This window comes from Chelonoidis abingdonii, chromosome 8 (assembly GCF_003597395.2).
Source record: "Chelonoidis abingdonii isolate Lonesome George chromosome 8, CheloAbing_2.0, whole genome shotgun sequence".
Classification (NCBI taxonomy): domain Eukaryota; kingdom Metazoa; phylum Chordata; order Testudines; family Testudinidae; genus Chelonoidis; species Chelonoidis abingdonii.
In genome coordinates this window covers 29,215,236-29,230,121 of record NC_133776.1, presented here as the reverse complement: position 1 = coordinate 29,230,121, position 14,886 = coordinate 29,215,236, and the positions used below count along the sequence as shown (strand labels likewise).

The following is a 14,886-nucleotide window of genomic DNA, read 5'->3' as shown; positions in this document are numbered from 1 at the left end:
GACACGGTTTCCCACAGCATTCTCATCAGCAAACTAAGGAAGTATGGGTTGGAGGAATGGACTGTGAAGTGGATAGAAAACTGGTTGAATCAACGGGCTCAGCGGGTAGGTATCAATGGCACACTCTCTAGTTGGCAACCAGTAACAAGTGGTGTGCCCCAGGGGTCTGTCTTAGGGCCCGTTCTATTCAATGTCTTCATTAATGATCTTGATGATGGGATAGCTTGCACATTAAGTAAATTTGCAGATGACACCAAGTTGGGGGGAGTGGTGGACACGCTGGAGGGCAGGGATAGGATTCAGGGAGACTTAGACAAATTGGAGAAGTGGGCCACAAGAAACCTCATGAAGTTCAACAAGGACAAGTGCAAAGTCCTGCACTTAGGACAGAAAAACCCCATGCACTGCTACAGGCGGGGGACTGTTTGGCTAAGTAGCAGTGCTGAAGAAAAGGATCTTGGGGTTACGGTAGATGGAAAGTTGAACATGAGCCTACAGTGTGCTCTTGTAGCCAAAAAGGCTAATAGCATACTGGGCTGTATTAGTAGGAGTGTTGCCAGCAGATCGAGGGATGTGATTATTCCCCTCTATTCGGCACTGGTGAGGCCGCATCTGGAATATTGTGTCCAGTTTTGGGCGCCACACTACAAAAAGGACGTGGAACAATTGGAGAGAGTCCAGCGGAGGGCAACAAAAATGATTAGAGGACTGGAGCACATGACTTATGAAGAGAGACTGAAGGAACTGGGCTTATTTAGCCTGCAGAAGAGAAGACTAAGGGGGGATTTGATAGCAACCTTCAACTACTTGAAGGGATGCTCCAAGGAGGAGGGAGCTAGGCTGTTCTCAGTGGTGACGGAGGACAGAACAAGGAGCAATGGTTTGAAGTTGCAGTTGCGGAAGTCGAGGCTGGATATTAGAAAAAACTTTCTGACTAGGAGAGTGGTGAAGTATTGGAATGGGTTACCTAGGGAGGTGGTAGAATCTCCATCTTTAGAGCTATTTAAAGTCCGGCTAGACCGCACCCTGGCTGGGATTATTTAGGGAAAATGGTCCTGCCTTTAGCAGGGGGTTGGACTAGATGACCTCATGAGGTCCCTTCCAACCTTTTGATTCTATGATTCTATGAATTCTTCTGTTCATCCACCTCCCTAAAATGTGGTAGGTCAACTACAGCAACGGGAGAACCTTTCCTGTTACTGGAGTGAGTGAGTCTCTACATTGAAGCGCTACAATGGTGTAGCTGCAGCTGCGCCACTGTAGTGTTTTAAGTGCTGGTATACCCTTAGATTCCCAGATGGCTATTGGAAAGTGTCCTCCAGATTCCAAATACTTAACTTCAGGCTTGTCTACATGAAACACTTCACTGCAGCAATGGGAGGGGCTTTCCAGTTGGCGCAGGTAATCCACTTTCCTGAGAGGTGGTATCTAAGTCAACAGAAGAATTCTTCCACCAACTTAGCACTGTCAGCACAGAGGGTTAGGTCAATTTAACTACATCAGCCGAGCGCATGGGTTTTTTCCAGTCACATAGCTGGGTTGATGTAACTGCTGAATGGAACCCAGTCCAGTGGGTGCCCTCTGAGTATGTCTGACAGATCGGGTTCTGCCTGTGATTTCGATAGCTGAATGCCTTTCTTCCCTGGGTGTGTGGATAGCTCTGAGGCTTAAGTAGGAGATAGGCACATGGATGCCTAGAGGGAGAAGGATAGGCATCCATGCCTGCTCATGCAGAGAAGCAGAAAGATAGGCACCCAGGGACCTTTTACCTTGAAAAACTTAGGTGCTGAGTGAGTTTAGGCACCTTCAGTGTTGGATGGGCATTTTGTGGATCATAGTGGAGCCAAAACTGGGAGTTAAATGCCTAAGTACTTTTGTGGATTCCACCTCACCTGCTTCTTTGTTATCAGTTCATTTCCAGTGATGCCTAAGACACCTGTGACTCTTGAACTCTGGTGAAAGTAGCTAGGACAGACTCTGTGAAACAGATTTTATGTTTTAATTTGTAATCACACACTGTGGTGGGGTTCACCCCACACCAGGCCCTGAAGGGGTTAAGGTGGTTAGGTTGACCAATTAACTGTCTAGCCTGTACCTGGAGGAGGAGTCAGGAAACATGAGGACTAATGAAAGGATGAAGCTTACCTGGACAGGAACAGCCAGGGCTTGTATAAAGCAAGGTAGCTGAAAGCAAAATGAGACTACAAGGAGGAGGGCTGTAGTCTCTGAGGGACAGAGGGGAGTTGCCCAGAGGGAAGGGACTACCTGGAGGAGAGTGGGGAAAGAGCTTGAGGAGCATTTTAAGAAGTCCAGGGAAACAGCAGCAAGGTGTGGAACAAAGCAGACCTTAGCTGTTGGTTGGGTTTCTGGGGTGGAACCCAAAGAAAAGGGTGGGCCTGGGTTCCCCTACCAGCCACTAGGAAGTTGCACAGGCTAGGCAGTGAATTGAAAGATTGCCTGGGACAGCCAATACAGAAAGACTTTGGTACACACCCCGTGCCGCCTCCTCCCCCAGGGGCAAACTACAGTGACCTGGTCAAAGGGCCAAGCCAGAAAGAGGGAGCCATCAAATCCTGAGACAGAGTGAGCACCCAAAGGAAAAGGCATCAGACTGGCAGAGCTAATCCCCAGCAGGAGGTGCCCCAGTGGTGAGTAGAGCATGCTGTGACACAGATATGCTGGGAGTTGTGATAAGTGCTTATTTACATATCCCAGTTATTCAGGTGGTAAATGACGACAAATGCCACTCTTATGCAGAAGTAACAGAAACAGCATATGGCTGTACCAGGAACCTTCTTGAATGTTCAGTGGTCAATTATACAAGAGGCTTTTTTATTTATGCAAAGAGTAATTTATAGGCTATGTATTCATATAGCTGTTCCAAACTATGGTCCATGTGTTACTAGGGTTCTTCTTGATGGTTCAAATGAAACCTTTTGTGAACCAAGTTGAGAAAGGAAGTGGTCCAGATGTCCTGTCTTAAGAAGTGCTTCATCAAGTGAAGACTTTGGAGAATCTTTGAGATGAGCCAATTCCTTCATTCTGTTGTGATTTTTTGTGTGAACTGCTCAAACATCCTTGGGAAGAAAGACTGTTGCTCTGCAAAGGGGAAAAGTGTTTCTGTAAAACCTCATATCAATGCAACAAGCTATTTTTTGTGTGTAAGATAAGCCTAACACAAAATGATTTATCTCAGCGCACCCATTTTTGAGAGAAGTTAGGATCCAAATCCAAAACCCCACCTTAAAGTGCTGGGAGTTCAAATTGACTCAAGTCATAACATACAATCCAAACTCTGTATCATTATGAGGAATCCATTTTACTATGTAGGTGTGTAGGGTAAAACAGATTTTACATATCTCACAGTATATTGTGTAAATCAACTTTTACTTGCTGTACGGGTTTGGTATAAGCTATACTTGTACTCTGTTTTCTAAACAAGATTTATGTACAAAAGTTAGATGCATTTTCTGGTATTCAAACTAAATCATGTACACATTTAAATACTCAGAGTGGTAGCCATGTTAGTCTATATCAGCAAAAACAATGAGGAGTCTTTGTGGCATCTTAAGAGACTAACAAATATATTTGGGCATAAGCTTTCTTGGGCTAAAACCCACTTCAGCAGATGCATGGAGTGAAAAATACAGCCAGCAGTATGTATATGTTTTATAGCACATGAAAAGCTGGGAGTTTCCTTACCAAGTGGGGGGTCCGTGCTAGAGGCCAATTCAATTAAGGTGGAAGTGGCCTAGTCTCAATAGTTGACAAGAAGGGGTGAATATCAGAGGGAAAATTACTTTTGTAGTGCTAATGAGGCCAATGTGATTAAGGTGGCAATGGGCAACATCCAACAGTTGACAAGATGGTGTGAGTATCAGCAGAGGGAAAATTACTTTTTTTTAATAACCCATCCACTCCCAGTCTTTATTCAGGCCAAACATGATGGTGTCCAGTTTGCAAATTAATTCCAGTTCTGCAGTTTCTCATTGGAGTCTGAAGAAAAAAAATTCTTCAACAAAAAAACTTCAAAAACAGACTCCAATGAGAAACTACCTGCTTTCTGGTATTTTTGATTGCGGTGTTTACTATAAACTCAACATCTTTTATCCCTTTCTAGCACAGGAAAGTTTTTAGGAGTGCTTTTTTTAAAAATGGTGCTCATTTGATTTCAACATAAGATTTAATTATTCCTCAAATATCTATTCATGGTGTTTGTTTTAAATAGGAAAACTTGTTTTTAATGAAGGCCCATTCTGCAAACCCTTTGTGAGCAATCACATGTGAGACAGATTTTTGTCTGAAGGATCTCAACTCTCATATACTGTATCTGGGGAGGGAAGGGTAGATAGGAAACTTCCTTTTATTATGTTGATGGCCAGCCTTCTCCTTAACTAAAATACTCTCCCAAGCATACGAGATTTTTCCTGTTTCTTTGATCTGTTCTTCTGCCCACTGTCATATCTTGTACCTACAGATCCCTCCCAGACATTCATTTTCTCCAGTTTTGGAGGAAAGTATGGGAGTGGGAAGAGGAATCAGGCTTTTTGTAAAACAATTGTTTTAAAAATTCTATATTCTTTACCTTCCAGGCCCAGGCTAACCTTTTCTAAATGAGTAACACTCCCTTATGAAAACTTACTGCTTTTAAAAAAATATTTTTATAGGGGCTTTTCAATTTTACATACCAAGCTATGGGAAAAATATTTATATAAATTCATGAGAGGGGCTCTAATACTATAGAAATGGCATTACTTAGCTATTGCAGCATTCTGTCTCGTACATAAGAGTGAACACTGAAGGGATAATGTTTTTATTCTCACTTTCACTGACATGAATCTGGTTTAATTTGACTGCCTATGGTCCTAATTCTTTAAACACTTCAATGGAATTATGCATGCATGTGGTAAAGGTCATGTGCCTTGGTAATTGCAAGAATGGGGCCTTTGCCGAGATTCACAAATGTAACTGAAATGATGATCTAAAGTGTAAAAATACACTTTAGATCATAATGTGTGCCCTGTTGTTTGTTTTGTATTACTGTAGTAACCTCTCCCTTTGATATCCATAAGAGTTAGCAGGAAGATTTTGATAAACCTTAATTGTAAAAACTTCATTTAAAAGTTTGGATTTTTGTTAGAGATCATTAGAAACCAGGGTAATATTTTCAAAAGGGCCTAAATCTCACTGAAAATCAATAGGATTTAGGTGCCCAAGTCACCTAAAACTAATCAGCACATTTTAAAAGACAGTTCATGAATTCTATGTGCTCCACGCAAATATTTGACTTTCCAGTTTACAGTAACTTTTTTCTTTTCTTTTGGCGTAGAATACTAAGATGTGAAAAAATTCTCTCACACTTGGGAATAAATAAGATACAGATTGATTGAAGGTTTCTGGTACAGGGCCAAAAATAGAAATATAAGTTTGTGGCCAATGGAATTGTACGTGTTCAGCTGCTTGTGGAATCAAGTCCTTTATCAGCTTTAGTTGCCCCTGCTTACACATGGGATGAGACTCTCATCTCCACTCTGGGCCTTTTAATGCCTGAAAAGATTGTCAGAAAGGCAAAAAGAGGATTTAAAATCCTGTGATACATTGGGGAATTCCTCCCTGGAAGTGAGAACGCCAGCTGCAGGCTGTGTTCCAAGGCTGCCTGTGTAAGCCTTAATGTAGGGGTTGTGCTGCGGTAGGACCTTGGCATGTAGAGCTGTGGAGATTCTGGGCAGTGTTACCCATACAGCAACCCAAGGGGGCTGCTGTAACTTATTGTTGGTATGATAGTGCCTAGGAGTCCATAGTGAATAGGTGCTGTACAAACACAAAATAAAAAGGACAATCATTGTCCCAAAAAGTTTACACAGATAACCACCCCCTTCTCTCCTAGGCTGTGTAAATTACAATGGGGGCTGACCTGACCCAGGTTTCTGGAGCACTCCAGAATCAGGAGTGCAGGGGTTGCTTAAAGCTACCTTCTCTCTGGTCATGAATCCTGTGCTACACCTACAAGAGCACAGAATTTCACCCAGGGCTGAATTTGGTCTTCTGTAATATACTTAGGCCATCTCATCTCTCTTCTTCTCCATGGGCCTGATAACCTGCTGCTCAGCACCTCTTGGGACATACCCTATATTCAGTAATACATCCTTAAACATGTCCCTCTGATTGATCTAGGTTAGACATTCTTACCTTCTTTGGGGAGCACTGTGTAGGTAGTTTCCATGCCACCATGGATATGGTCAGTCACATGACAGTGCAGTAACCAGGTGCCAGGGTACTTTGGAAACATTTCCACAGTTTGAAATGTGCCAGGGAAAAGGTCAAAGACATCAGCCCGGTAAACTCCAGTTTGCTTCAAGGGGAAGAGTAACAATAGCAATTACATTTATGTAATGGATAAATACACAGTGTTGCATCAATAGATGGCTGCACAATGGGCTACATTTTCCTAAAATATTTCACAGGTGCTCACTCTCTCTCAGAAGTTATTCAGTGGTCTTAACAGTACTTCTAATGGGAATAAGATGACAAAATTTTGGCCCAGGATGTTAGAAAGACAAGGTGGAAGAAATTATATCTTTTCATGGACCAACTTCTGTTGGTGAGAGAGACAAGCTTTTGAGCTTACACAGAGCTCTTTCTCCAAATATGTCAACTCCAGAGCAGCCTCACTTCACAGATCCATTAATTCATATGTTCATATCCTTTCAAAATTTCTAACTAAAAAAATGTAACTAGGACAACTATGTGAGGGGGTAGGGGAAACAGTTTTCATAACGTGAGTGTGGCAACTTGGAGATAAATTATGGAAGTAGCATGAGACATATACCTATACTAAATCCCATTATCAAACATCATCTACCCTCCCTTCATATAAAGGTATTTTGGTCTGAGCAAATATTTTTATATATAAATACTGTAACTTGAATTTACAGGACTGTGGTTTAAGATTGTAACATCTCATTCTCTCATAATCCTCATGAAAAGAGTGAACACAGAAATGAACATAAAAAGAAATTTTACCTTGTAATCAAAGCTATGGCCATGGAAATGTGCTGTATGCATGTCTACTTCATTCCCCATTCCCATCAGATACCAGCTTACTTTATCTCCAACATGCATTGTAAGACCATGCAAGTTTCCAAACAGTTTTCCATTAATGGCTGGGGAGAGAGTGATACAAAACACATTTTGTTTTATTGTTATCTAGGTTTTAATGGCAGAGGAATCTGAGAGTTTAATGCTAGTGGTAGGCAACCAGAACTACTTTGATTGTCCCTTTAAAAAAATAAAGGCACTGACTGAATGTACTGTCCCTATCAAATAAGGAAACCTATGAGGATAGGATCTAATGATATGATACATCCCACAGTTGCTCAGTGGGAAAAGAGGCTTGGAGAGTACTCTACCCTAGCATGGGGCTGATACTGCAAGGTCTTGTGAATCTTCATCTCCTGTGGAATACAGAGTCAAAGTTATCAGGAGATGCTCAGTACCTTTCAGGATTAGGCCTTATATTATCACTTGGCCCAACATGTTTGTTCGCTGATGAAATTTAACAATTTATGTTGATTTTAGGGATTAGGATTTCAACCTGGATAACTTTTTTATGGGTAAAAAATTAGAATATGATAAAACCATATTTTCTTCTTCGCGTGGTTGCTCATATCCATTCCAGTTAGGTGTGCGCGCTGCGTGTGCACGCTCGTCGGAAGATTTTTACCCTAGCAACTCAGGCGGGCCGGCAGGTCGCCCCCTAGAGTGGCGCCGCCATGGCGCTTGATATATACCCCTGCCTGCCTGTCCGCTCCTCAGTTCCTTCTTACCGCTGTGTCGGTTGTTGGAACTGTGGAGCGCGGCATAGCTGTCCTCCACATCCCTAGCTTCTCTTTGTTCATTGTTTCTTATAGTTATAGTTATAGTCAGTTATAGTTAACGTATATAATAGTTTATAGTTGTATATAGTTAGCAGGCTTAGGGCTCTCGCCTTCCCCCGTACCTGGTGCCGGGCTCATGCCCGGTTCGCCGGGGTTCAAACCGTGCTCAGCCTGCAAGAAGCTGATGCCCATGAGCAATCCCCATGACTCCAGCTTAAAGTGCCTCGGGGAATCACACATTTCGGAGAAGTGCCGCATTTGCAAGGCCTTTAGGCCAAGAACCAAGTAGGAGAGAGACCAGCATTTAAAGACTCTCCTTATGGAAGCGGCGCTCAACACTTCGTCCTCGGCACTGAGTGCTGGCTCGGCTCCGGCACCAGTCCGCACCGGGCCCGAGAAAACGCCCCCCCGGCACCGGGCCCCAGCAAAAGACCTTCGATGTCTTCCACTCCGGCCAAGCAGACTCGAGCGGAGCTCCCGGCACTGATTCCTGCCGTGGCACCGATGCCAGGGATTCCGTTGACTCTGGGCCTGGGAGGTCCGTCAAGTCCGGTCCCTCACAGCTCCCCTATAAGGTCCGGGGTCGAGTTAATGGTCCCATCAACGCCTGAGACGTTCTCCTCGGCCAGGGACCTCATTGCGTTAACCGAGTCTGTGCTGCCTCAACCCCCGGTTCTTCCGGTGCGGGTCCTGCAATCTAAGGGCAAGCCAGCGGCCATGCAAGCGCCGTCTCTGGACTCACTGAGCCAGCACCGATCCCCATCGCGGTCCCAGCACCGTTCCCGGTCCCGTGGGAGATCTCGCTCGAGCCACCGCTCGCAGTCCCGGCACCACTCCCCGTGGCGGTACCGGTCGTACTCGCGGCGCCGGTCTTCCTCGCGCCGGTCCTGATTCTCCCGGCACCGCTCCAGCTCGAGCCATCGGCACCGATACTCAAGAAGCCGCTCCCACCATCGGCGTTCTAGATCCAGGTCGACCTCCCGGCACCGAGCTGGTGGTAGGTCCCAGTCTCGTTCGCGGCATGGTTATGGCTCCCGGCAACAATCTCCGGCACCGAGGAGATCTCCGCCTTATGGAGAGAGGGACGCTTATCAATCCCATTCGGCTCCTCCCTGGCCATCCCGTCAGCCATCGGTCTCCTCGCAGACAGACAGTGCATACGTCCTGGACACTGACAGGCCTGCTGCTCTATTCCATGAACCCCAACCTCAGGAGCATGGACCGCAGCAGTGGGGATTCTGGACTCCCTGGGCATACCACCAAGCCCAGGGCCCTCAACAGATTCTCCTGTGCTCGACTGCCTCCGAACACAGGGCTCCGGAGGCGACATTATCCCGTCCTCGCCCTTCCCCTACAGAGGAGAGGTTGTCTCACCCTCAGGACCCTGAGCTCCCTCCAGAATCGGACGCAGTGCTTCAGGCAGAGCCGCCTGCTGATCCACTCCTCCCGGGTCGCTCCTCATCATCCTCCCCAGATGAAGCGGTGGCTGAAACAACATCTACCAGCCCCCCGCCGCTTGATCTCAGGGCACATCAGGACCTCCTCAGGCGCGTGGCACAAAACATGAACCTGCAGGCTGAGGAGGTCTCAGAAATTGAGGATCCGGTAGTAAGCATACTCTCTGCCGATGCACCCACTCGAGTCGCCCTTCCATTCATCCGGACCATTCCGGCCAATGCTACGACCATCTGGCAGTCCCCTGCATCCGTTCCCCCCACTGCACACGGAGTGGAACGCAAGTATATGGTGCCCTCGAAGGGCTACGGATACCTCTATGTCCACCCGCCCCCTTGTTCCCTTGTCGTGCAATCCGTCAACGAGCGGGAACACCACGGCCAACCAGCCCTGGCCCCAAAGTCCAAGGAGGCGAGGGGCATGGACCTGCTCGGCCGAAAGGTCTGTTCTGCGGGCGCCCTCCAGCTTCGGGTGTCTAATCAACAGGCTCTCCTTAGCCGCTACACGTACAAAACCTGGGCGGCGGCTGACAAGTTCAAGGACCTGCTTCCGCAGGATGCACGTCAGGAATTCTCTGCGATCCTTGAGGAGGGCAAGAAGGTCACGAGAACTTCCTTGCAGGCCTCTTTAGACGCTGCAGATTCCACTGCCAGGACTCTAGCCTCTGGCGTTACCATGCGCCGCATTTCCTGGCTCCAGGTCTCTGGCCTTCCTCCGGAGCTCCAGTACACGATCCAGGATCTCCCATTTGAGGGCCAGGGCCTGGTCTCGGACAAAACTGACCCTAGGCTGCAAAGCCTAAAAGACAATAGGGTCATTATGCGTTTGCTGGGGATGCATACTCCTGTCACCCAACGCAGACCCTTCCGGCCGCAGCAACCACACCGGCCCTACCCCCACCCCAGGCAGAGGCAAGACTTCGCCAGGCGGCGGAATAGAAATGGCTGGCGTAGACAGTCAGGCAACCAAGGGGGACAAAACCAGAGCTCCTCTAAGCCTTCCTCTGGCCCAAAACCTTCGTTTTGAAGGTGCTCCCGAGGGCGCTGTACCAGTTTCCCTCACGGATCTGTCCCCTCCTTTTTCCAACCGCCTTTTGTTTTTCCTCCCTGCGTGGTCCCGGCTAACATCGGACCGCTGGGTCTTATGCACGTTGGAACTTGGATACCACCTGCAATTTGTTTCATACCCGCCCTTCCGTCCCCCTCCCTCGTCCCTCTTCAGGGACCCCTCTCACGAGCAATTCCTCCTCCAGGAGGTGCAAACGCTCCTCGTCAAAGGGGCCATAGAGGAGGTTCCAGAGAGCGAGCGGGGCAAGGGGTTTTATTCCCACTACTTTCTGATCCCCAAAGCCAAGGGAGGCCTCAGGCCTATCCTCGAGCTGCGGGCGCTCAACAGATACCTCGTAAAGTTGAAGTTCCGTATGGTATCCTTGGGGACCATTATCCCATCCCTGGATCCTGGAGACTGGTACGCCGCCCTCGATATGCAAGACGCCTACTTCCATATAGCCATCTTCCCACCCCACAGGAGGTTCCTTCGCTTCGTCGTGAATGACTGTCACTATCAATTCGCGGTCCTTCCGTTCGGCCTCTCTACGGCCCCACGAGTATTCACCAAGTGTATGCTGTAGTTGTCACCCACCTTCGCCGCAGTCGCATACACGTATTTCCCTACCTCGACGACTGGCTGATCCGAGGTTCCTCAGAGACGCAAGTCCTCAGCCACGTCCACACGGTCAAGCGGCTTTTCGTGAGCCTAGGCCTAATGCTCAATGTCGAAAAGTCAACTCTAATCCCCACTCAGAGGATAGAGTTTATCGGCGCCATTCTGGACTCCACCCTGGCCAGAGCCGTTCTCCCTCTATTGAGATTCCAAACCTTGGTGGCCATTATTCGACGACTGCAGGCAGCGCCCTTGACCTCAATATGCACTTGCCTGACTCTCTTGGGCCACATGGCGGCCTGCACGTTTGTCACAGGATATGCTCGGCTCCGCCTGGCCCCTTCAGACCTGGCTCATTGCCCAGTACCGTCCGGGCAGGCGTTCCCTGGACACGGTTGTCACTATTCCCCGGGACGTCCTAGGCTCCCTGCAGTGGTGGCTGGATCAGTCCGTGGTGTGTGCGGAGCTCCCGTTCCATCCGCCCCAGCCCTCAGCGTCCCTAACAACAGATGCCTCAGACCTGGGATGGGGGGCCCACCTCGGTACCCTGCGGACCCAGGGCTAGTGGTCACCTCGCGAGCTAGCCCTCCGTATCAACGTACGGGAATTGAGGGCGGTCCGCCTTGCTTGTCAAGCGTTCCATCAGCAGCTTCAAGGTCGCTGTGTTTCGGTATTCACCGACAACACAACGACCATGTATTATGTAAACAAACAGGGCGGCACGAGGTCTTCCCCCCTGTGTCAGGAGGCCTTGAGGCTATGGGACTTCTGCATAGCCCACTCCATTCACCTCATTGCGTCCTTTCTCCCGGGGGTTCGGAACACCCTGGCGGATCATCTGAGCAGATCCTTCCTTTCCCACGAGTGTCCCTTCGCCCGGACGTCGCTCTTGTCGCTCTTCCGGAGGTCGGGCGCATGTCCACCGGGAATATGGAACATCTTCGCGAGCCGTGGCAACAGGAAATGCCAGATGTTCTGGCTTCGTTCCAATCGGTCGCACCCGGACTCACGGTGGCAGAAGCCTTCTCTTATCCTTGGACGCACACCTGTCTACACATTCCACCGTTTCTCGGCCACAAGGTGCTCTGGTATCTCAAGTGCTGACATAAGACCATGTGCGCAGGACAGGGCCGCCTCAGATCATGATAGCGCCTCCAGCCGTGGCCCCGTACAGGCATTGGTTCTCCACTGCCTGCCTGACCTTTCCTGGCACGACCCTGTCCCCTGCCCTTTCACCTGGTACCCTGATCACTCAGGACCACGGCAGTGCCTCTGGTCACCCAGCACCTTCAGTCGTTGCACCTCACGCGGGCCTCTGAGTGTTGACCCAGGCGGAACTCCGTTGCTCTACCCCAGGTCGATCAGGTGCTCCTGAATGCAGGCAAGCCCCGGAAGACATAGAGCCCAAACGGTATTAGCCAAATCGGAGAGCCGTTTCACATGCTGAAATGCTACGAATCCGGAAACTTCCTTCCCACTGAAGTCTCACATCTCTAATATCCTTGACTACCTCTTCGGTCCTTTAAACAGCAGGAGCTGGCGAGTGTCATCTCTAAGGGTTCAACTATGGCGGCCATTTCCAACCTTCCACCATGTAGGACAGGGGATTGGACCGCTCGGGGTGCTTTCCACCCAGTGGTGCAGGCTTCACTTAGCGTCATGGCAGCCGTCTTTACTTCCCAGGTTCGGCCGCCCCTGCCCACCCACCTGCCGCTACCTAAACCTTGGTTCTGACTCAGACTCATTCCCCCTCGCCGTACTCGAACCTTTGGCAATTTGCTCCCTTCTCTTCTCTCCTGGAAGACCACTTCCTGGTGGCCAATCACCTCCGCCAGCAGACGGGTGTCAGCAGCTCCGGGCCTTCACGGTGGATCCGCCCATATACATATTTTCCATTAGGACAAGCACGTGAGACCACACCCTGCCTTTCTCCCCAAGTGGTCTCGGCCTTGCACTTACCAGAGAGATCTTCCCCAAACCCCATTTCGTGTCTCGCAGGAGCAAACAGCTGCCTCAATTGGAGCGTGCTTCCCATTATGCCCTGCCGTCTCAGCAATCCAGAGATTGATCGCAGCCTTCGGCTCCGCCGTGCCTACATGCTGCGACCTCTCACTCCGACCCCACCCGCCTAGGTAAGGCTTGGCGAATCACCTAATGGAATAGATATGAGCAATCATACCTCAGAAGAGGAAAGACGCGGTTACTCAGCGCTTTGTACTGTCTGTCTTCGAGAAATGCTGGTGCCTCATATCCATTCCCAAACCCGCCCTCCTTCGCCCACTGTTGGAGTAGCCGGCAAGAAGGAACTGAGGAGTGGACAGGCCAGCAGGGGTATATATCAAGCGCCATGGTGGCACCACTCTAGGGGGCGACCTGCCGGCCCGCCGGAGTTGCTAGGGTAAAAATCTTCCGACGAGCGTGCACGCGCGGTGCGCACACCTAACTGGAATGGATATGAGCAACACATCTCGAAGAACAACAGTTACAAAGGTGAGTAACCGTCTTTTATATTTCAGTATTTTTATTAAAATGGAACTGATGCATATGTTTAAGTGCTGTCCAGATGAATAAGAGTTCTTGCCTGTCTGAGTAAGGCTTGGGTCCAATAACGGGGCATCCATTAAAGCTTGAAAAGTCACATATACACCCAGAACCAAAAGATCACAAGACTTCAGAAACAAATTTGACACCCAGAGATTTCAAAGATACAGTGTAATGAAATTGGGAAATGTACCATGCATTTTATTGCTTTCAATAAATTCCTCCTCTTCTTTGTTTACTATGCCTGGATTGGCAGAATAAGTTTTGATATTTTCATCCAAGTACCAAGACTGGTTTTCATCAAAAACCATAAAAAGAAGAGCAAATTCAACTCTCTTTTGCAACAGAAATGTGGGCAAATACTGCTTGGAACAGACGACAAGTGTCCCTATTAATCCACTGTAGGTATCCTGAAAACACAAAAACAAAATTCTCATGGGTGCCTTATCTAAGTAGAATGAGCTTTAATAGCTGACTGAAATATTCAGTAGTAACAACATCACTACTGAGACTGAGAATGCACTTTTGTTGGCATTTGGTAATTGACAACTGAACAAGGAAATGTCACAGATAAAGAGGAGAGTTATTCATTTAATCCTGGGGCAGCACAAGGTGCAATACAGCATAAACAGCAACTGTTTCTTCTCTCCGTATATTGTAATTGTTGCTAGAGTTAATGTTACAAAACAGCTTCAGTTTTAATCTTGGTTTAACTTGCTTGTCTCTCTTTCCAAAACTTATTAGAGATATTTTTTGTACTTTGTCTCCATTCAAGGGTGACTTCAACTAAACACATATGCAATGACCTCTGCTTTCAGATTATTTTGTTGTTGTTGTTTTTTGGCACTATTGTGCTCAATTTGCATGTGGCAGTTTTCCATGAAAATGACCAATTACATATTTGCTCCATTAATTCTCATCAGAATTAATCAGCTCTTTCTCTTTCAAGGATTTTTAGGATGGTTGCTTTAAATATTAGTTTAGGCTAACCAGTATAATAACAGGAATGCAGTGACTCAATATGGAATTATTATGCCCTTTAAAGTAACAAGTCTGTCTAAATAGCAGCAGTCGCAGGGGCTTTAATTTTATCAGAGAAAACAGAAAATGGAAGAGTTCAAACTCCTTTCCTTTTCACTGTAAAGGAATTTATTTAACTGTCATTAGAAATGTACCTTAACTTTATCCACAACTGAGTAATAAGCCCAAGGAATACAGGAGGGATCTCCTTTCCCAGAACCCGATCGGTCAGGGATTTTCCAGACATATGTTCTTGTTTCACCTGAATTAAGTAGATATTAGTGTATTTTAAACGTGTATTCACTTTGTTCACCCTGTCCACAATTTTATT

The 14,886-nt window shown here is 47.6% G+C and overlaps 1 protein-coding gene across 1 annotated transcript in view; it reads right to left on the bottom strand.

Annotated features, from left to right (window-relative positions):
• Positions 1-2,811: 2,811 nt before the first annotated feature.
• The window catches only part of CP (ceruloplasmin), a 50,371-nt gene continuing 38,296 nt past the window's right edge, over positions 2,812-14,886 (bottom strand). The window contains exons 15-19 of the mRNA XM_032806245.2: positions 14,711-14,817; positions 13,729-13,945; positions 7,024-7,163; positions 6,190-6,352; positions 2,812-3,099 (exon numbers count right to left, since the gene is read on the bottom strand). Coding sequence (XP_032662136.1) covers positions 3,038-3,099; positions 6,190-6,352; positions 7,024-7,163; positions 13,729-13,945; positions 14,711-14,817 — 689 coding nt within the window. The 3' untranslated portion in view covers positions 2,812-3,037. The remainder of the gene's footprint in view (positions 3,100-6,189; positions 6,353-7,023; positions 7,164-13,728; positions 13,946-14,710; positions 14,818-14,886) is intronic.